Source organism: Asterias rubens, chromosome 9, assembly GCF_902459465.1.
Source record: "Asterias rubens chromosome 9, eAstRub1.3, whole genome shotgun sequence".
NCBI classification, from domain to species: Eukaryota; Metazoa; Echinodermata; class Asteroidea; order Forcipulatida; family Asteriidae; genus Asterias; species Asterias rubens.
Genome location: NC_047070.1, coordinates 12959011 through 12986698, shown reverse-complemented (window position 1 = coordinate 12986698; position 27688 = coordinate 12959011). Strand labels below are relative to the sequence as shown.

At 37.2% G+C, this 27688-nt stretch overlaps 1 protein-coding gene and 1 long non-coding RNA gene across 2 annotated transcripts; one reads left to right on the top strand and one right to left on the bottom strand.

Moving 5' to 3' along the window:
- Nucleotides 1-1191: 1191 nt before the first annotated feature.
- On the top strand, nucleotides 1192-27344 carry LOC117294559. The gene is made up of 4 exons (XM_033777016.1): nucleotides 1192-1851; nucleotides 18827-20356; nucleotides 20886-21177; nucleotides 24998-27344. Exons 1-4 carry the CDS (start codon nucleotides 1279-1281, stop codon nucleotides 25249-25251), a joined length of 2649 nt encoding a protein of 882 aa, XP_033632907.1. The 5' UTR covers nucleotides 1192-1278; the 3' UTR covers nucleotides 25252-27344.
- On the bottom strand, nucleotides 10479-11175 carry LOC117294560. The gene is made up of 2 exons (XR_004519553.1): nucleotides 11114-11175; nucleotides 10479-10833 (listed from the first exon to the last, which is right to left on the bottom strand). It is a non-coding gene; the product is annotated as an uncharacterized LOC117294560 (long non-coding RNA).
- Nucleotides 27345-27688: the final 344 nt, after the last annotated feature.

The window sequence follows — 27688 nt, the reverse complement described above, 5'->3', positions numbered from 1 at the left end:
GAGAGGTTGGCAGTATAAAACATTGTGAGAAACGGCTCCCTCTGAATCGGAGTAGTTTACGAATTTGATTTCGATACCTCAAGTTTTGCGAAAAACCGAATACAACCATGTCATCAAAGCCAAGTGGAGAGGGACGGAAGAAGGCCTGTCAGGCTAAGGGAACATTACCATATGGCAACAAGAAAAGACGTAGAAATATAAAGGATCTACATCTACAAAGTGATAAAGCAAGTGCATCACGAATCAAGGCTATCACAAAGTTCATCATCTTCAAATAGACGTTGAATGTGTACGCGTCAAAACCAACCGGTTCTTTTCAGAGCCCCCCAACATCTTCCAAAAAGAGAAATAACCAAACTGTCTTAATTTTGTCTACCTATCACTCGATACTATTATGACTTAAGTTAAACTTAGTGAATTTACTAGGACTACTTTAACTGCATGAATGTTTTAAGACACGTAGGAGTCCTACTGAATGAAAAAAATAATTAACAACTGATGGAATATTTTCTTTTCAAGTAACATCCAAATATTTGATTATAAAGAATCGAATTTACTGTACGCGTTTCATGTAGGTAATCTCAAATTATGGGGTTCGTTTTTTTTATTCCAATGATAATTGGTTTATTAAAACTAAATACAGAAATAAGCTCGCTTTATATTCGACGTGTAATTGCATAATGGTTTTAAACACTAAAAGTGTAAGTAACATAACATAAAATCAAATATTATTATATTTAATAACTTCAGTTGAACTTAGTGAATTTACTAAGATTACTTTAACTGCATTAATGTTTGAAGACACGTAGGAGTCCTGCTGAAAAAAATAAATAAAACATTAACAACTGATGGAATATTTCCTTTTCAGGTGAGGGTAGAAAATCCTAAACACTACACCATAAAACATCATAAAACAATATTGTCTTGATCACTATAGGGAGTTAACCAATCAGAAAAAGAATGGTACGTGGTCAAACATTCTTATAAAATGCATGGTCAGCAAAGTGGCCGGATTGAGTATGACCGACTCCTGGCAAAGAAAAAAATTATGCCACGCCTGCAAATAATTATGTGATCAGCGGATCGACTATGCATTCTCCTCGATCGAGTTCTGGCAGAAATTTGATGAAGTGCGCCACCTCTGGTTGGTTCTAAGTAAAACAAGCATGACGAGTTTGCGCGTAGCGCTCATCAACAACTGTTTACCTCGGCTGAGATTTGTAAAATTTGCTCTAGTTTTGATCTCCTACTCTCAGCAAACATCCACCATGAATCTCCATGGATTCAACTATAATCAGTATTTCCGATTCAGAAGAAATTGTTGAAATCAGTACTTCCGATGTCGAAGAATTTGTTGAAACTATTGATTTGACATCAGACAACAACGAATTGAAAATGCTTGGCTTGAATCACCGGTATCATCAGGGGGCCGGGCAGGGGCACCAGGGGACTGACCACCGGCGGCATGGAGCTGACATGGAGATGGTGTGTATGGTTGACACGTCAGGAACAAGAGCCCCTTTCTCCAATCATGATGAACTTTACACAGTATGCAGTTCACCATCAACGCCTTACGATTGTGATGTTTCTGATCAACCATTTGAGTCCATGCTTCCTGGATCTCGAACACAAACCACGCCTGTGTCGGCAACGAAGACGCTTGAACGCACATGTTCGAAAGAAGACTTTCTTGACGCACCAGACCATTTTGTGAAAAAGAAAAAGGATTCCAAGAAAAATGGTGACACACGAAAGAATGGAAAGAAAAAGATCAAGAGCGAACATCGTTTGAAGAAGAGGCACAGACACAACAGCAATTGGCAGTCATCTGACAGCGATTTTGATGAAGAGGTAAATCTTGTTTTAAAACCTTTTCGGTTTTGTTCAATCAAATCAACTAATCTAGCTAGTCAAATAAACTAAAATTATTATAATATTAATAGGGCCAATCCACTACTAAATAACTAAACCCAGGTAGTAACCATGGTAACAGTAACATCATAGTGCAGAGAAAGATTGGGTAGCAGTAAATCCTGGTTCATACTTCCTGCGAATGCGAAGCAAATGTTTGTTGCACAAATTCGCAACGAATAATTCACAGCAGTTGAGCTGTGCCCAACTCTTGCAAAACATTCACTGCGTAAACAGAGTTGTGACGTTAATTCACACCATATTTGCTTGGCATTCGCATCCGCAGGAGGTATGAACTGGGCTTTACTGGGGTGCTGTACTCCTTAAATTGGTTTGATATTGCGTTGTAGGGGCCTACTGTACTACCCAGCCCCACTTTTGTGGACAACTGCAGATGTCAAAATTACAATTTTATTTTACATCTGGGTTCAAGGTCAATCCATCCAGGTATCATTTGTTTTCTTTTTAGAGGACTACAACCGTGTGTTAAACTAAATCCAGTTAAATGGGGCGCTGTACTATTGACCATTAAAGACAAATTTCAAAGAAAAAATAAGGAGTACAGCGCCCCAGTAACTGGGTCTAGGCTAAACCCAGTAACTTGGGCGCTGTACTCCTTTTCCCCTCAAAATTTGTCATATGGTCTTACTAGGTAGTACGACTGATAACGCAAAATATTCTCAACAACAAAAAGGAGTACAGCGCCCCAGATACTGGGTCTAGGTCTAAGCCATTAAAGTATTAAGGAAAATCAATGTATTTGAATTACAAAACAGATTAAAGTACTTTCAGTTCGAAAATGGAATTTTTGTTTCCTAGTATATTTAAAACAATTGTTTTCCTTGCACATAACGCGCTATCAATTTCCAGTACCTCTTGCAGGCATAGCCATAATAAAATAGTTTAAGAATTATGTTCACTGTACAACTTAAGGCTGTAATACTAAAATGAGCACAATCTTGTTCACCCTCGTAGATTTGTTTCTTTCGGTACTAGAAAACATGCATTGCAGCTCGGACTCGGCACTGAAATTTCAAGCACCTTCCAGACACATGCAGTTTAGGGTGTTTATTTATCACGACAGACATCAAAATTTGTTTTAAAAAAAAAGACCACATTAAAATTATGGCAGAATCCCACTCGAGTCCAAGATTATTTACAAAGTTGGTCGACCCTGTGACTTTCTGTCAACAATAGGGTCTGACATTGTACAATAACCAATTCACTGCTCTGGGCTTGATCGAGGACGTCACCAAAAACTAAGAATAGATTTTGCCTATTTATAACTCATCATGATTTATCTTGAGGTGATAAATAAGGGAATCAATGTGTGGTGAAGAGGTTTTCAACTAGTGGTTTAATCCCAACGATTTCACAAAGAGTTAGGACTCGTCTTATCTCGTGTTAGGAAGAGTAACTCGTCTTTACTTAGGATTAATCTTAAGGTCTGCATGCTACAGTGCAGGGTTGGGACTCGTCCTAAGTCCTAAGATTAGTCTTAAGTCAGGAAGAGTTTTGTGAAATCGGCGGCTGGTTCTTGATAATTTACCGAGAGAGACAAAGTCGAGGTTAATTATAAAGAACCAGGCCTCGGCGGGTTTAAACCACTAGTTGAAAACCGATTCAACACACTTTGATTCCCATTCATAAATACCTTTTAGGTCAAAAACATCATCACTTTTTGGTCAAAAAGTAAAAAAAATGCAAAAATTATAATTTTTAAATGATTTCTTTCAACACAACACCCCTCCAGCTATGAAATGGTAGAGCCCTCAACTGCCCTCGCGTAAAGAACTCCTTATAAGGGAATGCTGTGGGCGTTGCGCGTATCACGTGATGTGGCAAGCAACTGTTTCAGCCGTTGCTTTCGACCAATAGGAATGAAGAAACTGTCTTATAAGAACAGGTGCAAGGTCGCGTGTCACGCTCATGAATTAACACTTTTTACCGTTCATTAACAAAAGGTTTATGCACACCCACGTGATGCGCTCTCCACCAATAGGAGTAGAGAAACTGTCTGGGGTATTTATGAATTGTAAATAATATTGTTATAAAGATTTGTATCGTGGGGTAGCATGCTTAGTTATTTAGATTGATAAACTGTTCAAAGATAAATCTTAGCTATTTTTTAAATTGGAATTGGCTGCAATGGCCCACACCAAACTGAAATGGCCAGGCTTGTCCTAAGCAAAATTCCCGTCTTAATCTCTTGGTAGTATTGCCTAAAAGTAACTCACCTCACCAAAGTTGGACCTTCCTAGCATTCACCTGCTCAGTTTCACCAAAAATGCGAATGAATGTTGGTGGCAAGTCAAACCACTACTGTCTGTAATGTGAAGGGCCAGTGAGGTAACTTACATTTATAGGTACATAAATAGGCTAGTGTGGAAGTAATTATTGACCAAATGTTACAAATATGTGTGAATCAGGAAAAGTTAAAATGGAAGTGTAGGGAAATACTTTTAAAATGAAACAATACCGCACTGGATTGGATTATGAAAAGTCAATCTGAGGTTTCATGGTGTATACAGCATTGTTTTAACTCTAGATACTATTGTGTGCATGCTATACAAAGTAATAATAAGCACATTCCAATTACACCATTTTCACAAAAAATTATACAATTGAAACTTTCATTCTACATGTAGTTTAAAGCATAATATTGGGTGTGCTCATAGAGTTATATAACTTAAGAACTAGAGGGCGCACTGGCCTATATGGGACCAGGCATGCGCGTAGGCGGCCATTTTCTTAGTTGACAAAACAGGCATCGCACAGCGTGTGTTTGTGCGGCCATTTTGTAAGTTGACAAAACAGCATTGCATACGTTCAATAAGCACAAACTCCAACGTGTACTTCATATTGAACGCGCGTACGCATGTACGCGCGTGTGTCTCCTTGCGATCCTGTCGCTCTTGGGCAAGAAGCTTCACCAGTGCGCCCTCTAGTTCTTATAAATAACTCTATGGTTGTGCTTCTGTACTTTTTGTTCCTATAAAAAAAAGCAGCTCTTTGAAATTTGGCCCTGGCACTGTGGTGACAATCACTAAAATCAGGCAAAAGAGACCTCCACATTTCTGCAGCTTTCCTTTTTTGTTATTAAATTTGTCTAAGTTCATGATTTGTTTGTAAACATTTAGAATTTTGTGTATGACAGTAGGGGCCTGTTCAGTTCAGCACATTCAGTTCAGCATAACTTGATTGCGTGGACATTGCATAAAATATTCTTTTGAGTGATCAATGCGGAGCCTGCATAAATTTGGACCAGACATGCCTTTAAGAATGACATCATGTTTGGTCTACACTTATCTGTGGTAACAAATGTAAAGTAGTTTGGGGGTACAGCAAATGGCATGGAGTTACTCAACAGTCGTGTTGTCTAAAGCTGAGTTGTTCAATGGAAGATTAATAATCGTGTGTACAAAACTACAAGTTTTTTAAGTGGAAAATATTGCAGTTTCAATCTAAATCGTCCTGTTGAATAATCGAGTGGACATTAGACCTCAAACCTGTAGATTAAATATGTGGCCCAGCCAAGATACAATAGCATGCTGTTATGGCACCACACTCCTTTCAAGCCATACATTGTACAACCAAAAGATTTCTGCATGGTTTGTTTGCAATGCCCACTCATATCCCTGTTTAAAACGGTACTCCTTCTACATGGGTGAAAGTTAGAGCCTTTTTTCAGCATTAATTCTTACCCCTGTAAATGCGGAACGTAAAGTAAACAATATACGTGACCCCCTAGCCTTTTATGACTGAACTTGACAATGCACACACACACAGTACACAATAACATTACCACACAGTTAAGCATCTAGGTTCATTGTTGCAGGTATGTACTATACTGTAGTTGTCTGGTCGATGATGATGGTGATAATATGCCAACAGACAATATTTTATTGTACACATTACACAAACATCGACAATAAACTGTCTGGGTACCAATGTGTGTCTCTTTTTAAAGCCATTGGACACTTTCGGTAAACAGTATTGTCCAAGGCTCACACTTCGTGTATCACAACTTATATAAATAACAAACCTGTGAAAATTTAGGCTCAATCGGTCATCGGAGTCGGGAGAAAATAACGGGAAAACCCACCCTTGTTTCTGCACATTTCGCTGTGTCATGATTTTTATAGTTTTAATTTTCAAAAAAAAGTAAAGCATTTCATGGAATAATATTTCAAGAGAAGTCTTTTACGATTACCTTCTGTAAACCCTGTAAGTTATTTGTAAATCTGTGAACTTTTTTGTTTGTTTTCTGTACCGAAAGTGTGTAATGGCTTTAAAAAGAACCAACTATGGTCATTGCGCACCAAGGTTTTTGTGAAATGATGTGCTTTGAACTAGCTGTGTTATAAAAGCTGTACATGTCATGTAGCGTACAGTGTTCAGGCAAGTGTAAATTTCATGCAAGTTATGTCCTCCACATGTATTTTACTACCCCATTCAAGTCTGACCTTACTGATATCCATTTCTGGTTCATTTTATAAATCAGCTAAAATCCAGTTATTCAAAGGTCAAAAGGAATTGATACAGAAAGTGCATCAAAGCTAATACAAAGTACATTTTAAACTGAACAAATAAACAAAACAAATAGTTATTTAGGTGAACAGTATTGCACAGTAGTAAAACATACAAAACAGTAAGAAATCTGCTGCTTGAAAAGACTCTAAAAAGTGTAAATTAAGAAATGGTGAGTCCATTAAAAAACACCACCTTGGGCTTATAATAATTAACAACTCTGTCTCTAAAAAGGGGCAATTTGTTAAAATTGATTTATAAAAAATGCGGCTGGGTCAACAGGAACTTGAACCAAAAATCAAATTTCATTTTCAAAAATCAAATTTCAGTTTAAAATTCAACTAATGAAAACAATGGACAAAATATAAATGCCTGGCTATTCCTCTTTCTGGATTGGCGCGCTATAGCCAACCTGTGCACCAAGTCATTACAAAGTCATTAGTGTTGAGCATGGTGTCATCCCATCCCATCCTATTGTGTCTTTATTGTATTATGGGAAGCTCATGAATTCTTTAGAGGATACAAAATCGAAGAAGTTTTCTATGTGCCAGGAAGCTTACTACACATTAACATTTTATTCAAAAGGAAGACAACACAATGACCTTTCCTTAAAAGTTACATCGAATTTATACACAATTTTAAATCAGCTCCCAAAATTATTTTAGCCTTTGAAAAAAACTTTCAAGGGTGGAGATATTAGTCCGGTATCTAGTTGTTTGGCTTATACCATAGGTCCTTTTGGTTGGTAAGCGGTTTGCAATCAGCTATTTTTTTTTTCTCAAAATAATTATATTAATTATAGCTTAGGGTGTATTGGATATAACCAGACCGTTTTTGTAGTACCGTTGTGAAGCTGCTCTTTTAAAAGAAATATACAGGTATTACACGTAGTTTGATCAAATGCCTTAGGCCTATTATTGTATATTTTTTTAATGAAGGAAATAAACAGAAAATAAACCACCCATATAGGCTAGCAAACCACATTATATTTCCCTCAGCCCTGGATAATTGATACGTATACAATTTAGCAACACGTACCAGTAATATGCGAGCATTTGTCACTCTGCGGCGGTGTGTATAAGAGATTGGTAGTTCAGTGAGCCAATGCAACGTGTCCTTATTATGATAATTTCTTTATTGGCACTCTGGCCCAATCACACAGGAAACTGGAAAGCTAGCGGTGACCATGGATGCATGCAAGCACGTGATAATCAGAAACGTAGAAATTGGGAATGTTCCAAATGAAATCTGTATTGTGGAACGTATGAAAAGATGTTTTGTACTTTGTATGCATTGTAAACATTAGTACGTGTATCATTTGAACTTTGATAGTTTCCATACATACTCACACTGCTCATGTTCAATGATCACACAATAAAAAACATCTTTTGCTGGATGCGGGTGCCAAGCATGCTTACCAAGACTTTGGAAATAAACTGTTTTTTAGGATCACTTAACTGGTGAGTACAAGTTCTAGTATATGTACCAATTTTTTGTTTTGTACTATAGTTTTTTTTGTTCTTTTTAAGCTGTTGAGTTTGTCCTGTCTGATTACCAGCGATTACAAACGCGACCGATCCAACTCGACTGATCCAAGGCAACGTGTCCCTTTAAAAATATTTTCCTATAGACATCTAGATCCCCTTTGCAAAATGAAATGGCCCGAGTACACTCACAAAGATGTTTCTTGGCCGGGGTTTGCATCCCTCATGCTGGAATGCAATAAAGAGGATGACAACATTCACACAGGAATAGGGCCTAGTAAATGGATGTAAAGTACGTCATATTGAAGGAAGTTGTTAGCCTGCCTACATGTGTCATGTACACTGTAGATATGCAGTTCTACATCCATGTAATGTCATTTTGGTCTGTCTGTAATGTGTATAAAAGATCATGTAAGATTAAACTACAATTTTGTTTTGTATGATTGAATTTCAACCCTAGATATTGATGAAGTTGTTGGTAAATCAGTTAAACTCTATTATTTATTTTATATCCAGAATCATTCATTCTGATGCTCTTTTGTTGGTTGAATTTAGAACCATCATTCTTGTACATGGAGGGAGGTATTAGAGAGGTTTCGCAACGTACGGATACACATTCATACAGATACCGATACGTCGACACTTTGTGTGTTCACGTGACGCGTATCCGCGACTACCGTATTTTGCATACACGTACCAACTGATACGGGAGCTCATACACGTCGTAGAAAAACGGATACTGTTTTGCAGACGTTTAGCTGTATTTTTGTCCCAGATGAAAAACATTTCCCAGGGAATTATTTTCACTGGTATCGTGCTTGCTATAGACAGAAAATTGTTAATCATTTGCAAGCAAAACGATGAAAAAACTAGGTCACTTCAGAGGGAGCTGTTTCTCACAATGTTTTATACCATCAACCTCTCCCCATTACTTGTTACAAAGTAAGGTTGTATGCCAATAATTATTTTGAGTAATTACCAATAGTGTCCACTGCTCTAATAGAGGAAAAGAAATGTGAACATTTGTTGTGTCATGGCTTAACTATGACTACATTGTTTATTTCACTAAAATAAAATAAAAATACATTGGAAATTTAATTAGAAAATTATAAATTCAATCCTGAAACTGTTCCTGATTTAACCAGCAGGAAGTGGTTAAAATGTTTCATTTGTACAGTCTTGGACAACTTTTGAGCTGTATGCTGATTTCCTTGTTTCTTGTTTCTCAGCTGTACCATTGAAATCTGAAATACACAAAGTCTTGTTCTGCCTAGATTTGTAGTATCTTTTGACAAACTGCAGCATGCATGTGACACAAAGTTTAAAATGTGGTTTTATGAACCTTCCCAGACCCTACCCATTTCGTCTGTCACTGACAATAACAATCATTCTGTGAATGCAATTGAATTGTACATTGATTTGACTTGCACACACAGAAGGTTGAATTGTACCCCAACCTAATTGTTAAGGCCCAACCCCTTGCACCAAGAGTATACCCAACACTGTGTGCAGTGGCCACCACTGGCCCACCAGAGCATTAACATTCTAATAGATTGTGACCCTCCCCAACAACTAGACCTGAAACTCCCTTGTGACCATTAACCTGTTCAAATTACCCCCTGTTAGTCTAACTCCCTTGTGACCATTAACCTGTTCAAATTACCCCCTGTTAGTCTTGAAAGGCATACCTTAGTATAGAACTTCCACAAACTGCAACAGAAACTCTCAATCTAGCATCATATCCTTTACAACTTATCAAAGATCAACAGAAATTAACATTATGTCCACAGACTTACATTAAAATTATAATTCAGTCTGAAGATAATGGTAGTAGAAAGCTTCCCTTAAAATATTAGCCTACTAGCTTAAGTGCTGTAGTTTTTGAGAAATGCAGAGTAAAACAATGTCAGGAAAATACATTTTACATGCTAAAATAATTTTTGTTTTCTGAGCTAAATATTTTTGTGACTTGTTACTCATTTCATTAAAACTACAGCACCTCAGCAAGTAGTATTTTAAGGGAAGCCTTCTACCACCATTATCTTCAAACAGTGGACGTTGTGTTTTGTTATTCCTACAAAAAAGTACCCAGACCCTTTAAGTTGTGAACACAAAGGACTATTCTAAAATGAGGGTTATAGAGAGTTCATACGTGCCTTCAATTCTCTACCAGTACAAGGATGTACATGTACTATAACATATTCAATTGCCATGGACAAAATCACTATTGGGTGCTATTCTCATGCATATGTCTTGAAGCACATTTAAATGTTTTCAAGGAGAATTTTGTAAGTGGTGTTTTAGATTTTTTGTTGCAATTTGTGCGAGGTGCACTCCTTAATTTCAATGAAATGTATGCTTTGGCTGTAAGCAACATAGTTAAGTCCCAAGTCCCCAAAATTCAGACACCACACAGCAAGCTCTCTGTACATAAAAAAGGCCCACAATTTAACATGTGATTACTTTTTCAGAACAATTTCTTAAAAATTACCCCAAACTTATTACAATAACTTGACATGTCGTTTGATTCAACAAGGTGTGTATTTCCAGCTGTAGCCTGTGATGCTACAGATCGTCGTTTTACTTAAGTTCAGGAATATTTTACTCAGCAATGAGACGCACCAAATTAATTGTAAAACTTTCTTTATTGTTCTTGATCCGCTGGTAGAATTACTTTATAATTACTGTGACGAATAAACTTTGATTTGACGATTGAGTTCTGATTGTATACAAGATTACTAATTAGTGTTGACGGTTGACTGGCGAAATAGAGGTGGCAATTAACTTACTGGATGGCGGTAGTATTATACTGGTAGGTTGACGATAATTACTTTGATTAGATGGCGGTAGTTGGTGGTTGGTACTGTAGTCTAGTGATTGGTGATTTGGTGGATTGGTGGTGGTTCAACTAAAATATATAAAGAGAAAATAACAAATTGCAATAAATACATGAACCAAGGCCATACTTTGACTTAATCTATATAATCAATTAGGACTATAATCAATGGCATCAATAACGCATACATGAACGTATAATACAGAGCAACGTGCCTACGTACATGTCATGTACAAACTTGTACACGAGTGTAATTTCCACTTGACAAAAAACCTTAGTTTTGCATAACAAAATACTTCCAAATTACTCAATATACTCAATAACAATGCTAAAATAAAATGAGAACACTCACTTTGCTGAGCTGCCTAGGTTTTGTGGCAACAGATGTCTCAAAAAATAATGGGTCTTGCCCTATATCTTGGCAATTTGCTGATGTCAATTGTACGACAAAAATAAATGTGATGAAAAATCGCGCCCTCTATTGACTTTTGAAAAAAGGCGAGGCGCTGCACAAAAAAAAGGTAAACAAAAAGAATATTCTGGCGGCTACACCAGCTATATTTTTGTTGGTTGTTTTTGTTACCTCTGTGGCTTTCCAGTTGACCTGTCTTCATATAACAATTTTTTTTCAATATTTTGTTTTTGTACTGAAAAAGTGAATAGTTATATGATATTTCCAGGGTAGTATTTTTTTATTTCTTTTTTTACCTCTGTGGCCTTCATGACCCTTTTTAAATTTTGACTTTTTGTTTATTGTCAGAAAGTGAATGTGTGATGAAGATGAATAATTTTCAATACTTTAATGATTTTCATTATGGAAATGATAATGTGTTGCATTGTATGATACATCATCACATAAACCATGGAGGAATTCCTCCATCCATAAACTATCATGCAGTACTAAACACATAACTTTGACAACACCTGGTTTTCGTTTGATTGCACTGTCAAACTAATCATTTGGCAGCTTTTCGGAAAAGTTTGAATACATGGGTCAAATCAACCAAGAAGTTCCTTGACCTCTTGGACCTTTTTGGTTCAAATTTTATAATAATTGTTTTTAGTGAGATACATGTCTTGGCTAACAAATTTTTAGATTAGCGATACCTCGCAATAAAAACATTCCTCAAATGTCTTAAGAGTCAGTTCAGGTAAATAATTGACATAGTTGCTCACGGTCAAAAAATGAATTTTTTTTATACTTTGTGGGTGGAAGGGCCTTGGGGTGCAAGTAAACAAAATTGCATTTTCAATTCTATATATAGCCCGTTGCCATGGTTACGGCTCATTTTGTTTTTTGGCCATTTTAGGCCGATTTTGGGGTCTGAAAAACTGGTTTTAGCTCATATTTACAACTCCACCCCACCAAAATGCAAAATTATTTCAAAAAACCTTTTATATCACTACAAAGTATCATCCTTGGACTTCCTTGAGAAAAAAAATTATTGCTTTAAATATCACCCTTGTGCTATTTTTGCATCATGCATTACAGTATGTTTTTTGAACTTGCAAAATCGACATTTTTACCCTATTTTTGGACCCCAAAATGTCAACTTGCCAGGGGTCTCAGAAAATTTTCCTTTCGGCTGTGATTAGGGCCAACATTGGTCTTTCCATATCTGGTGTCAAAAACTTGGGCAATTGTATCCTGTTGTGACAGTACTGCCTCAAAAACTAGACTTTTTTCCAAAAAACGTGAAAAATGCCTTTTTAAGGGTCTTTTCACATATTATCGACATACGTGTCCATGGTATAACGTCCGTCGATATATCGAAAATACTCAAAAACTCGATATTTTTTTGACATCGAAATCGCCGATGTCACTTTTATAATCATATCTTAATATCGGATTTTCGATATATATCGAAAATTTCGATGTTTTGAAAATTTCGATGTTCCTAAATGATATCGAAAATACCAAAAGAGTGTCCGATTATTTAAAAGAAATCTGTGTTTGAGTATTAGAAAAGCCGTCGTCGTTATGTAGTTTCATCATTTTGAGTTGCCCTATTAAATAAAATACGTTTTACAACCAAGTATGTCTGCATGTTCTTTGTGTTTTCGCCATCAGCCGCCGGCCCGCCGCAGAAGTTCACGACCCCGCGGCGAGCACACGGTAAAACCTCAAAAGAAACCGCTGCTGCTGCCCTAACCTATTGGCTGTTTAAGATGCAACTTCCCTCGGCATGTGATCAAAATCAATGCGTCTTCATCACAGCATTATTGACTTTGCAAAAATACCCCGCAAAAACTTCCCCGAATTAACAAGACAAAACAAAACAAGGAAGAAAACAATCTTACGTTATACAGTAAAATAATCTTTCTATCAATCCAAGGTATCGTAATGGCGTCATTTTGGTCAAATAAAGCCTACACGTTGTGTTGTTTTCGGTAAACAAGCTAACATTTCCGAGGAACTATATGCTTGGCAGACCACGCTGTCGGCGGCTATTGCGTGCGTACCAGCGAAGACTATGCTGTTGTACGGTTTAAGCCTGCACACCAGCGTGTATGGTTATTGCAATTCGGGGGGAAAACCCGTTTGCCCAAGCATGCGCAGATACATGCAGTCTTTGGTCAAGGCTATTGTGATCGCTGAGTGGTAGGTCTGTGTTTTGCGGGACTTTCTAGTGATTTTTTTTCGATGATTATCTCAACCATTTTCAACCGTAAAAAGAAGGTAGTCCGCGCGCCCGTCGGACAACTTGATTGACACTTCTACGTCAATGCATCGGCAACTGACACCTTAATGTCGGCGAGTCACGCAACTCACAAAGGCTCTGTGTCATTTTGAGACGGCCAATCATGGCCAATCACGAATCGAGAATTGTGGTGAGCGTCCACCAATTGGCCAAGCCAGCGGTAGCGGCGATTACTTTGTTGTAAAACCAGAAATAATCGGGGCGGGACTACGCAATCTGAAATTGTTTGGACTACAAACAAGTTCGGGGGATCAGTCTATCAGTCTAACTGTCAGTCTATGGTATATATATTTCTACCTCCGTGAGTATACCAAGTGCTGTTTTTAGGCTTCCATCTTGCGCGCGGGAAATACTCGATATATCGAGTATACTCGATATTAAATTTTCGATATATCGGTTATGGGAAAAAACCGACATCGACGGACGTTACCATGGTAAAAAAAAAAGGAATATTTTTCTTATACTTTGTGTATGGTAGGGACTTGGGGTCCAAAAAAACAGCATTTACATTTCAAATCATAATTTAACACGTTGCCATGGTAACAGTTCGTTTGTGTTTAGGCCACTTTAGGCCGATTTTGGGGTCTGAAAAACTTTTTTTTAAGTTAATATTTACAACTCCACCCCACCAAAAAACAAAAATATTTCATAAAACCTTTTACATCACTACAAAGTATCATCCTTGGCTTTAGTTGAGACAAAAAATATTGCTATAAATTTTACCCTTGTGCTATTTTTAGAACGTGCATTAGAATATGTTTTTTTGAACTTGCAAAATCAACATTTTTACCATATTTTTTGCCCTCAAAATTTTATTTTTTCAGGGGTCTCTGAATATTTTCCTTTCGGGTTTGATCAGGGCCAAAATTTGTCTTTTTATTTCTGGTAAGAAAAACTTGGGCAAGTGTATCCTGATGTTAACAGTACTGTCTCCAAAATAGACTTTTTTCCCCAAACAGAACAATGCATTTTGAATTGTTTTTTCTTCATATTGAATTTATAACATTAAAAAGTAATAATTCTATCAATCTTGCAGCTTTTCCTAAGCACTCTATAGGCTTAGTGGATTACCCAACATTGATCAGGAACTGTTGATGACCTTAATTTTAGAATTTGCCCGGCCCAGCCCCAATCATATTTCTTGACATTGCATAAAACAATGTTTTGTGAATAGCGCCTCTTTTTTTGAAAGTGTTCCCTTTCGGTTGTTATTGGTATTTTCATGTCTTCTGGGTAGAAACACTGTGTTTATTGTATCTTGTTGTGACTGATCATAGTAATTTTTCCAAAAACAATTCATGCTTGTGTAAAATCTGGCACTGTTTCCATGCCCTTTGAGTAATGAATACAAAGTTTTTATTTAAACATAATGGTATCCAACCAAACCATAACCAATGCTTTGCCACTGAGAGTTCTTGATTTGGCTACTTTACCTATTGTACAGGTATGATTCCCATTGCAAGTACGATGAGCATTCTTTACAAGTTGTCTTTAATACAGGGCCTACTCTCCTTGGTCCCTGCCTGCTACCAAATGTAAAACTTTTCATAGAGATAGAGATCATAAACAATGTAGTTTCTGTGCTTGAGGCAGATGGTTTTGAGCATCCAATCATGTCCAACACAAATGTGGGAAATTAAAAAGCCCGCTTAAAAGTGTTGGAAAAGTTTGCCAAGATCTTATTAAAAACAATGATACTAACGATTTGCAAGATGAGCGTAAGAGATCATTTAAAAGGAACACGTTGCCTGGCATCGGTCAAGTTGGTATTTGAAATGCGTTTGTAACCGCTTGTTATAAAATGCATGGTTAGAAAGATGTTTTTGAGTGATACTTGTGTGGATCATTATATTCTACTTTTAAAATATCTTTCTAATCATATGCATTTTGTAATAAACGTTTACAAACGCTTTTCAAAGACCAACTCGACCGATCCAAGGCAACGTGTTCCTTTAATGGAACAACATTGAAAGAAGTTGTAAATACTTGCACCTGCTCAACATAAATAAGTAAGATGCATTTGCAGTGACAAAAGTTTATTCAGGCTAGTTTGATTATTTTTTCCATTCACTATCTTACTAGTTCATAATTATTATATATGTCTCTGAGAACGATCAACCAAAAACATTGTCAAACATTACCTGCTGAATTGTTTATCACGTTAAATAAACCAACTCTTTTATTGTTTGCAACAGTACAATTGAAAGGAACCCCACCATGGATGGGGGAACTGCTTACAGAAGGCTAAAGCAGGTGAATGGCCATTTAGATACTTTGGACACAGTACTTGCTCACTTTTAGAGCCTCTTTGTTCTGATAGGGATGAAAATGTTTAGTTTGGTAGCGGGCAGGGGACCAAGAAGACTGTTATAAGGCCATGTATAGACAAGAATAGTAAAGAATGCTCATCGCACTACTTCTCTTCTTGCAATGTGAATCATACCTGTACAACTAGGTAAAGTAGTCATGACAAAACAAGAACTCTCAGTGGCAAAGCATGGTTGTAAACTTTTTATATGTTACTTAAAGAGCATGGAAACAGTGCCATATTTTTTTTACAAGCATGCTCGTTTTTGTTTTTTATCAATTCAAACTAAGGGATAACTTCAAAATGCATTTTTATTGTTTTTGGAAAAATTACCATGTTTGAGGCAGAAGTGTCACAACAGGATACAATAAACGAAAGTGTTTCTCCCCAGCAGACATGCAAACCATAATGATAGCCCAATCACAACCAAAAGGGAAATATTCTGAGAACCAATAAACAATTAAGACAATACAAACTTTCTTTATGTGCAAGGGGAATTAAAAAATGTGACTTTCAAAAAAGAGGCGCTGTTCACAAAACTTTGTTTTTTTTATGCAATGTCAAGAAATATGATTGGGCCGAGTCGGGGCGGGGCAAATTCTAAGATTTAGGTCATCAACAAGTCCTGATCAATGTTTGGTTATGCACTAAGCCTACAGAGTGCTTATGAAAAGCTGCCAGATTGATGGAATTATTACTAACTTCTTCATGTTATAAATTCAAAATGAAGCAAATATTTCAAAATGAATTTCTCTATGTTTTCGGGGAAAAGGGTTTATTTTTGAGACAGTTCTGTTACATCAGGATACAATTGCCCGAGTTTTTCTTACCAGAAATAAAAAGACAAATTGTGGCCCTAATCAGAACCGAAAGGAAAATATTCTGAGACCCCTGAAAAAATGAAATTTTGAGGGCAAAAAGTATGGTAAAAATGTTGATTTTGCAAGTTCAAAAAAACATATTCTAATGCACGTTCTAAAAATAGCACAAGGGTAAAATTTATAGCAATATTTTTTTGTCTCAAGTAAAGCCAAGGATGATACTTTGTAGTGATGTAAAAGGTTTTATGAAATATTTTTGTTTTTTGGTGGGGTGGAGTTGTAAATATTAACAACAAAAAAAGTTTTTCAGACCCCCAAATCGGCCTAAAGTGGCCTAAACACAAATTAACTGTTACCATGGCAACGTGTTATATTATGATTTGAAATGTAAATGCTGTTTATTTGGACCCCAAGTCCCTACCATCCACAAAGTATAAGAAAAATATTCCTTTTTTTTTACCATGATATTAAAAAGGCATTTTTCACGTTTTTTGGAAAAAAGTCTAGTTTTGAGGCAGTACTGTCACAACAGGATACAATTGCCCAAGTTTTTGACACCAGATATGGAAAGACCAATGTTGGCGCTAATCACAGCCGAAAGGAAAATTTTCTGAGACCCCTGGCAAGTTGACATTTTGGGGTCCAAAAATAGGGTAAAAATGTTGATTTTGCAAGTTCTAAAAACATACTGTAATGCATGATGCAAAAATAGCACAAGGGTGATATTTAAAGCAATAATTTTTTTTCTTAAGGAAGGCCAAGGATGATACTTTGTAGTGATATAAAAGGTTTTTTGAAATAATTTTGCATTTTGGTGGGGTGGAGTTGTAAATATGAGCTAAAAACCAGTTTTTCAGACCCCAAAATCGGTCTAAAATGGCCAAAAAACAAAATGAGCCGTAACCATGGCAACGGGCTATATATAGAATTGAAAATGCAATTTTGTTTACTTGCACCCCAAGGCCCTTCCACCCACAAAGTATAAAAAAAATTCATTTTTTGACCGTGAGCAACTATGTCAATTATTTACCTGAACTGACTCTTAAGAAGTAAAGCCCTTACAGAACTGAATTTTGTGCATCTTGAAGCCCAATACATCAATACATCAATACGTACTTTAAACTTGTGTTAAAAAATTTCTCCTAAAACAAACCAGATTTTTTTAAAACCATGATTAAATATAGTTTCCTTTGCTGTAAATGTGGTGATGGGCACTTTAACCGCTTCTGAGCATTGAGCTATCATATGTACATGTCACAGTCGTCACAGCACTGTTTGTACATGTGGTTACACACTCAGTACAAGCTTTAGGGAATTTCCCAGATGTAAATTGTGAAATGTGAAGTGATGCAACTTTGGCTTATTCTGGGGGAATTTCCAACCAGGAATTTGAGGTGATCAAAGTGCAATCTCGGTCAGATAAAAAGTTGTTTACTGACGGGAAGAAAAGGTCAAATTGGGGGGGGGGGGGGCACTTTAAGCCATAGTTCAAATAGGGTATAATTTATTATGGAGACAAAATTAATGCTGAACTAATTTTAATTAAACTAATTTTAAATAAAATGAACTTACATGTAAGTTGAAGAAATTTTGATGAAAAATTCAGACAGTTTTATACTTTTTATCACCATTCAAATACAATTCCATATTCACTGCATAGCTGAAAAAATTAAGGTAATTAGTTTATAAAGTGTGTCTTTGTCTGTCTAGACAACTTCACTCACGTTACGGGCTTTGCATCAATGCCAGATCAGGCTTTGTGGATTTGAGCCCTTTGAGCTCAGAAGTTGGCAGCTGAGCTTGCACTGAGCACTTGCACTGATGGACTACCATCAAACGACAGACAATAATAATAATAAGAAGTAAATAGACGATGTGACCTATGTTTACATTCAAACTGCCCTCTGTTGACAAAACACTGTATACGTCATGTTTTGCGGGGCAAAAAGGCGCGTAGTCATGATAAGATTGCATACACCTTCTAGCTGGCTGCCAAAACACAAAGGATTTGCCTGGCGGTATGTGCACGAATCATGTTATGGTTTTCGAGTGACGTCAGAGGTCACATTGTCTATAGCGCATTTCAGTACTGCAAGTACTCTCAGGGGCTTTACAAAACAAATAAACAATACATTTCAATCCGTATTTGTCACACAGTGCTCTAAATGAATAACAGTTAATTTGATAGGAAGAACAAAGGCTTTATCTCTGCATTTGTTTTGTTTGGTTCACAGATATCACCCAAAAAGCCCAGTTTTGCGAGACGCCACATGAGATCCCCTCAAGGGAAGCCTGCAGCTATGGTGTCGCTGTCCAGACCAGTCAGTAGCTTCCCAAGCTCTCTCTGTCTAGAGTTTGACAGCATCAACCATGGGTATACTACTGAGAAATTCTCTGATGACTCCGACCTTCAGGATACTTCTTCTTTCTTGTGTCAGGCCAAGAGACCGGCTTCTCCAATGCTGGTAGAGCGATACTCCTCTCCAAAAGGAGAAAAACGACCCATCAACCATCTAGATGACCAAAGCTTTCATGGAACACCAGTAAAGAAGCCCAAACTTGCAGTCTCCCACCAACATTCACTTGATAAATGCAGCCCTGCAGACCTCCCTAAATCAGCCTTAAAGGAAACCACCACTTTGATGAACATCAGAAAAACATTCTTGAGCTTGTCAGATTTCTCCAATAGTGATGAAGACTTTGAACCTCTTGATAAACGAGTCATGCAGACCCCATCGAAGCAGAGCTGGCTAAAGAGACCATCGCCCAGTAAGTGCAAAGGTTCTGGTTTACCAAGACTGTATAGGAGAGAAGAAAAGTTTGTAGGGGTTCCCATTCACATCCAAGTAAAGGAGTCAAATTGTGAAATTCAAAATAGCGAGAAGCCAGCATTAGCTGATGGGAAGGATCCTACAATTCAAACTGGAGTTTCAGAGCCTAGTTGTGTCTTGCCATTTTGTCAACGGCAGAGAGACTTAGTTGAAGCAGTAATGGAAGAGGACTTTAATGACGAAGCTATCTCTTTCATTCGGGACTTCACCACCCTTCACCGTGGGGCTCCTGAGGAGTACATGATGTACCTTTTGAAAGACGTGATGCTAGCTGATAAGATGGAGACTTCCACTGTCCTGAATGCCTATGGTGCACTGATGCATATCCAGAACCTACATCCCGCTTCTGCTGCCACTTTTTCTCTTGATTGGGACCTGGTCACTTCTGTTATCAAGAGACTTTCCTTGCAAACAGAAACCTTGGATAACCCTCAACTCGCTTATGTTCTAGCCTTTCAATTTATTGTTCATGTTGTCATGGAAGATTTTCAAAACATGCAAACGAACAACACGCCTATAAAGTCATTTTCCCATGATCTTCTGTCCACTGACAAATGCCTTGGTCACGTGAGGGATATAATAGAGTGGATTTGTCAAATTATCAAGAAGAAGTTCAAGAAGAAAACACCATCAGCATCCCCACCAGCTCCTTCGAAACCTGACCAGGCAGAAGACAGGAATATATTTGCGATCTTCCAGCAGATTGCGGAGCCAAGTGACGAGAGCTCCAGACCAGCAGCAGCAATTCCTAGTATGGGGTCCTCACAAACTGTGGGTTGTGGGAGTTACTACACTGTGTTAAAACTGCTTCAGAAATTGCTGGTCCTGAGTTTTGCTGAAGGCAAAAGCATCAGTGCTCTGAGGATTGCTGAAGAGTTCGTCTACCCTTATCTCTACATTCCAAGTTTGGACCAAAGAAAACTTTGCCTTCAAGTAAGTTACCTTGCAAAAGAAATAGTTGTGTTCAATGCCTAATGATACTTCTGAAGTTCCTTTCATGAAGTGAATTTTTAAGTATGTAGTTTGATATACACGCACATAGTGTTCAGGCACTTTAATCATCCATTACTTTGAAATTATCTTGACTCAAATACTGAAATATTTTGTACAGTAGAACAGGTTGCTAGTTCATAACCCACTGACCCATGATGTCTAATGATTGTCCTGAATTCACACAGACTTTTTGTTGCTATAAACATTTGTTAACAATCCACAAGTAAAATGAAGGAGCTTGTTGAAACCTAGCCCAGAACTTCAGTCTCAAGATATATTTCCACTTGGATTAAAACAGTTTCATTGACAATTTGCATAAATAATTACTCAGTCATGTAAAATGATGTACAACCAATGCCTTAACGCTTGATGCCAAAATACGGAGCTACATAGCAACTAAGTAAGATTTATGCAAAACCTTTGATACCATATTTAACATTGGTTATTTTCCCCGTATTTTTCAATATAGACCCTAACCTGTGACCCAGTGAGGGCAAAGGCCATTGAGCTGCTGCTTGAAAATCTTTGTGATGCAAGTGCAAGAGAAGAGCAGCAAGGCGTGTTAACTGTTCGAAAGATCGTTGAATGTCATTTCCGATCAAGACCAATGAGAGTGAGCGAGTTTGTAGAGGTGGAGGCCGACACCATGGAAGGGGGCGCTGCAGGAAACAAGATTATCCGAGAGGAACGAATGGCAGAGTGTGAGGAGCTTGCAATGTTACTCTTCTTCCTCTTGCAGAGCTACATCAGGACTAAGAGAGGTAAATTAGGTTGCTAATAAGGAAAGAGAAAATCTAAAAGGTTGTGTGTGCCACGGAACTGAAAAGCTCGGGTGTGGACCAACCACAATTAAAAAGTGGGTTTTAAAGCAAAATGAGATGTTGATCCAAATGCTCTACATTGAAAATGGACGGTGAAATGTGGATTAGATAGAATGTAAAATTTGAATAAGATTGAGATTGAAATGTGGATTAGATGGGAGTTGGAATGTGGATTAATTGGAACGTGAAAAGTGGATAGAAAGTGAAAAGTAGATTGGATGGAAGGTGAAATGTGGATTAGATAGAAAGTGAAATGTGGATTAGATAGAAGGTTAAATGTGGATTAGATAGAAGGTGAAATGTGGATTAGATAGAAGGTGAAATGTGGATTAGATAGAAGGTTAAATGTGGATTAGATAGAAGGTTAAATGTGGATTAGATAGAAGGTGAAATGTGGATTAGATAGAAAGTGAAATGTGGATTAGATAGAAGGTTAAATGTGGATTAGATAGAAGGTGAAATGTGGATTAGATAGAAAGTGAAATGTGGATTAGATAGAAGGTTAAATGTGGATTAGATAGAAGGTTAAATGTGGATTAGATAGAAGGTGAAATGTGGATTAGATAGAAGGTGAAATGTGGATTAGATAGATTAGAAGGTTAAACAAGGTTCAACTCCTTGAAAACAAGGGTGTTATCTCAGAACAAGCCCAACTCATTTAGACATTAGTCAATACATTTTGTTACCGCATACCTTTCCATATCGTTTATTTTTTATCTCATGAAAAATCTTTAATTGTTTTGGATGGAGCAGGCAGGCAGTTAGGTAATGATAACTATAGACACTGAAGATATTCATTTAAGGTTAGAATTGTCTATCTCCCTGGTTAAACCCAAAAATTAGGAAAAGCACCGCCAGGTAATAAAGTAAAGAAAATGTCCTAGTTAAGTTGGAGTACATGTATTAAAGGAACGTTGCCTTGGATCGGACGAGTTGGTCTATAAAAAGCGTTTGTAATCGTTTTTTATAAAATGCATATGGTTGGAAAGATGTTTTAAAAGTAGAATACAATGATCCACACAAGTTTGCCTCAAAATTGCGTGGTTTTCCTTTTACTGTGCGAACTAACACGATCGGTCATTTATGGGAGTCAAAAATTGACTCCCATAAATGGCCAACCGTGTAAAATGAAAACCGTGCAAATTTGAGTGATACTTGTGTGGATCATTATATTCTACTTTTAAAACATCTTTCTAATCATAATGCATTTCATAACAAACAGTTTCAAATGCTTTTCGTAGATCAACTCTTCTGATCCAAGGCAGTGTGTTCCTTTAAAAGAAGTGCCTTTGTAGAGGACATACTGAATGTACAAGCTTAAATTGTGATATTACCAGCATGCATTTTAAAGGCACATCAATTGTTATTGCCTAATATGCTACTCTGGAATTTCCACTTTGTATTAGAAGCTTTGTTACACCTCTATTGTTCCACCTCCATGACTCACTACATCAGTGGTTCAGTAACATTGACTACGGCCAAGTGCAAAAAATAACTTGTCTCTCTTCCCATACACGCTGGCTTTTTAAATTGTACAAATATTTTGTGGGTTTTTATTTTAATTAAGTTTGTTCTCAGCAAAGCATCCAGCTCTTAGTGTCAGAAGCGTAGTGGAGTGTGTTCTAGGGTTGAAGATGACTGAAGAAATACTCTGTCTGAGACAAAAAAGGTTAGGGCCCAATTTCAGAAGAAAAAAAACTACTTGACACATTTCTTTGCTAAGCAAACATTTAGTGGGGCACCAGCACCAGTCACAGCAATGTAAACTTCAAATTTTGGCTGGTAAACTTTCTCTGTTAAAAGCCATTGGACACTTTCGGTAAACAGTATTGTCCAAAAGCCCACACTTCTTGTATCACATAAAATAACAAACCTGTGAAAATTTAGGCTCAATCGGTCATCAGAGTCGGGAGAAAATAACGGGGAAACCCACCCTTGTGTCCGCACGTTCTGCATGTCATGAAATGTGTTTAAAATAAATCCATAATTCTCGATATCGAGAATTGATAATTGTTTAATTTTTTAGAAAGTAAAGCATTTCATGAAATAATATTTTAAGAGATGTCTTTCACCATTACCTTCTGTAAACCCTGTCAGTTATTTGGTGAACTTTTTTTTTCTTTTTCCAATGGCTATTAGCAGAGCAGTGCTTAGCAAGTTTTTGTGCTTTCAGACTTTTTGAAATTAGGCCCCGATCGTGATTGATTATAAAACAAGGTGACTTGTTGTATCCATACAATTCAGAGGTGCTGGGCCAGCTAGGTCGTACTACATGTAGTTACAAGCATGGAGCTATAGCTCCATGGTAAAGGTATGTGAGAGGCGAGGGGCTTGGCTTTGACTAATCTTGGAGGTAGACATTTCTAAGTAAGATTTTGGTGGTGGGGGATTCTTGATAAAGAACTGATGTCACAGAGAAGTACATGCAACACAAGATTGGTGACATCATTTCCAAGTAAAATGTTGGCCTTGCATTTTGGTTGGATCATGGATGTTTTAACTAAGGGGGAAGGGCTAGGTAGATGGTGTAGTGGTCAACAGTAGGAGTAATAGAGTCAGTACTGGGGGACCTTGAGGTCATAGCCTAGGAATGTGTGTGGTGTTTAGTGAGAAATGGGAGTAAGCCTTGAAAAGACCATGAAAAGACAGGGGATATGGGCCAACTGCTTCCAAATCTTCCATACAGTGTATTATGGGCTTCCTACTTCCTTTTTTTCCCAGAAGGAAGACAAACATGTTGTTTGTTTTACTTGGCTGTAATAAATGGGTGTTGTTGAGTCTGTTACTCTTGCATGCAGTATGCACTAAGCTGTAGGTCTAAAAACCACAGCTGTAAACTAACACTGGAAAGAGCTGGATTTGGGTAAATAAGAAGATTGTAATTGCAACTAAATGTAGTTTGATACTTGGCTGATGCAATAGCAACACACCAGATATTCCAAGCTCTGAGACATAATTAGTTCATTGCAAAGTCATAGAGAAATGGAGCTAAAGCATAAAGTTATATAAAAGAAAAAAAGATCGCACTGGCCTATATACACGCCCCGTATGCGCGCAGGCGGCCATTTTCTAAGTTGAACAAACAGGCATTGCTTAGCGTGTATTTGTGCGGCCATTTTGTAAGTTGACAAAACAGTACTGCGTCAGCTTTCAATAAACACAAACTCCAACATATTCCTCATATTCAACGCGCGTGCAGAATGGCGCGTGTGTCTCCTTGCGGTCCCGTCGCGTTTGTGCACGAATATATAAGAATCTATGAGCTAAAGTCAACTTATAAACTGACTAAAGCCTGGTTTATACTTCCCGTGAATGTGATACAAATGTTGATGCCACAAGTTTGCAACGAATAAGTCGGGAAGGATTGCTCAACTGCTAAAGAATATTTGCAACGAAAACGGGCTGTGGTGTCAAAGTTCAAATTGCATTCACTGGAAGTATGAACCTTGGCCCAATTTAATGGAGCTGCTAGTGCTAAGCACAAAAATTTGCTTAGCATGAAATGTTTGCCTTAATAAAAACAGGATTTCCCAATCAAATTTCTACGTGATTTTCAAAAGCAAACAACAGCTGAATACCAGCAGTAGCAGAAGCAAATGCACCAAACAGATATTTTGTTAGTAATCTGCTTTTTATCAAGGAAGAAGTTTCATGCTAAGCAACTTTTCATTCTTAGCAGCTCTATTAAATTAGACCTAGGCATCAGTAGTAATATTAGAGATAATTCTCATAATATGATTATTTTTCCTATTTTTTACAGCAAGATACCATTCAACATCCAGCCACAGTCAATCCCACGATTCACAGAACACCACCAACTCCCAGAATTGCCATCCATCAGAGAGCTCTTCAATCGAGCATTGGTTGAGTGCGGATGATCGAGAGTGTCTATGGCAGATGGGAGATCATGTTGAAGCACTTGGGGGCCATCTACGATGCCACTGTGACCGACTCACACCTAGGACTAAACTCTATCTTGCTCAGATAGAATGTTTGAGAGAGATGGCATGCTGATAGGAATGAGACCGGCTGGGCTAGCCACCAAACACTGGTTAAACTCAGACAGTGACTGTTGTAATAGCAGCTTAAGTGTATGTTACTTGATCCCTGCCAAACAATGCAAACAACTCTGAGAGGATATGCCTATGTACATATTTGAGAGCAAATTGGAGACAAAGTTGATCGCTGCACAAAGAAATAATATATGTAAGGCATCTCTCGGAAGTCTGCTCTAGTTATCGAACTATTTACAAGAATTGATTTTCATCTTAGTTTTGGGGTTACTTTTCAATTTATTTTAGTTTTTTTAATAGTTTTGTACAATCTTAATTCATGAAAAAGGGTACTTTTTTTTATACAATTTTTGAAATTGACTGATTCTCCTTTGTAAGTAGCTCTATGACTGAGTATGAAATGAGCCCCAACCTAATCCTTAAAGGCAAAGTATACCTTTTTCATTTAAAAGTGTGGAAGCATTTTTGAGATATCGCAGAAAATCCAGAGCAAATAATTATGTCCACCTGGTAAGAATAATCCCTAATGGGTGTGTACATCTCAGATTCAAATTTAGGGGCATAACAACTGATGTCTTTTTACATAACCTCATTACTTCACAGTGAAATGATTCTCAAATTGCTTTACACTATCAAAAGCTGACTGTAGGCTTCTAATCAAAAGTTTTTATTGTCACTTATTTTAAGAGCGACGACCAAATTTATACCTGCCCTTTTAAAACAACATTTCAGTCTCATCTTACCCAATGTGTGTTCAGTTTTTGTACATTTTTTTACAAAAGTAATTTGCTGTATGTTTTTGTATGATATTCATGTTTGATAGTCCAATGTCATAGAGCTGCTTAAGCACAACAAGTGGTTAAGCACCAAATAATTATGCTTACCAGAATACAGTTACCAGCCAAAACACAATGTCACTTTTGTGACGGCATGGTATCCTGCTCATTTCTGCTAAGCAGCAAATTGTTATACAATGTTTATTCTTAAGCAGCTCTATGCCCAGGGGGCAATGTGCTCTATTTAATTCATGTAATTGATGACTTAATTAAAACAATTGTTACTGATTTTGTATGGGTTCATACTGACCAATATGTGCATATTTATGAAAGCAACTTTTGTCTGTTTTCCTGAGAATACTGTTTATGTTTTTGTTACGTTTGTTCTTAATTCAAGGACTGCAATATGCCACTCAAATCAATACTAATGGAAAGCTGGTACTCTCCAATCAATGTACAGTTCATTTTCAAGTACATGTTAAGTAAGATATTTTATAAAGCAGCTCCAATGGTAGAGCGCAGGCGCGTTAATTCGGAGGGCGTTGTTTCAAATCCCTCTCTAGTCAATTCTTTGTTCAACCCTCAAAATAATTTCATAAAGCTAGATGGATATTTAACACATTTACTTTGATTGAAAGTACATGTTTTGTGTTCCTGTTTCTTTTTACTCTCCCGTCAGGGTACTGTTGGTTAGATAGGTTGAATAATATTCCGCACTATTGCTAAAAAGAAGCCCACTACCCTGATCTCAGGCAAATATCAGTATACTGTGCACGCATACATGGCCACGCTTTGTACGGACTGCGACTGCTACTGAAGTCTAGTGAACTGATGTAAGGGTCATGTGAGTTTTTTAGCAAAAGTGACGCCATTGTTGCGGAGTGCTATTATTACCCAAATGAGGCATTTATTTCAGTTCTACATGGGTAATTTACTGATGATAAATGCTTTCTTCTGTTGATTTACGTACAGAGCAAGGTTGTGTATGATAATATTAAGCCTCGTCCACAATATATGCAAATTTGTCCACTTCATCAGAATGTTTTTAATTGTAATTTTCCTCTAATGACAAGCTGTACGACCTGTGCCCAGATTTAAATGTACAATGTAGTTCAGAAATGTGTAGTTTGTGGTAGATAACTTGGGGTTGGAGCAGTGGAGGTTTTTTTCAGATGAATAAACTAGAAAGAAGTGCCAAAACAAATTGTGGTTTGCATTGCTTTATTTATTTATGAACTTAACTGTAGATTTGTTCTCTAATGCTGCTTCCATACTTTGTCTGGATCGAGACATTACACATGTTAATAAATTACGCCAATTAACCGGAATCCATAAATTCTTTGGTTACTGTACCATATGAATACACACCACTAAGTAAAAACTTCAAACCTCTAGAATTTTTTTAAGTGGTGCTGAAAATGTTTTGTTATAAAAGTTTAGCTTTTAGGTCTTGAGATGTTGTCCAACCCAATGTCACCTTTGGTGGTCTTTCATGAATGATAGGCCTGACCATTAGCCCTATTTTGATCACAAGTACTTTATATGGCTCTTTGTCTGAGATGCAGACTTATTTGGGAATAATTAATAACTAAGCCCAGATATGAACAGAGTAAAAACCATCATCAGATATTTTTGTTATTTTTTTTTTAGATACTGGGAGAT

What these genes read in the sequence shown, in the direction of transcription:
- LOC117294559 (XM_033777016.1), top strand. Translation starts at nt 1,279, where the DNA reads ATGGATTCAACTATAATCAGTATTTCCGATTCAGAAGAAATTGTTGAA. An exon ending in AAAGAAAACTTTGCCTTCAA is followed by an intron (nt 20,357 to 20,885) that starts GTAAGTTACCTT and finishes TTTTCAATATAG; the next exon opens with ACCCTAACCTGTGACCCAGT. An exon ending in CTACATCAGGACTAAGAGAG is followed by an intron (nt 21,178 to 24,997) that starts GTAAATTAGGTT and finishes TATTTTTTACAG; the next exon opens with CAAGATACCATTCAACATCC.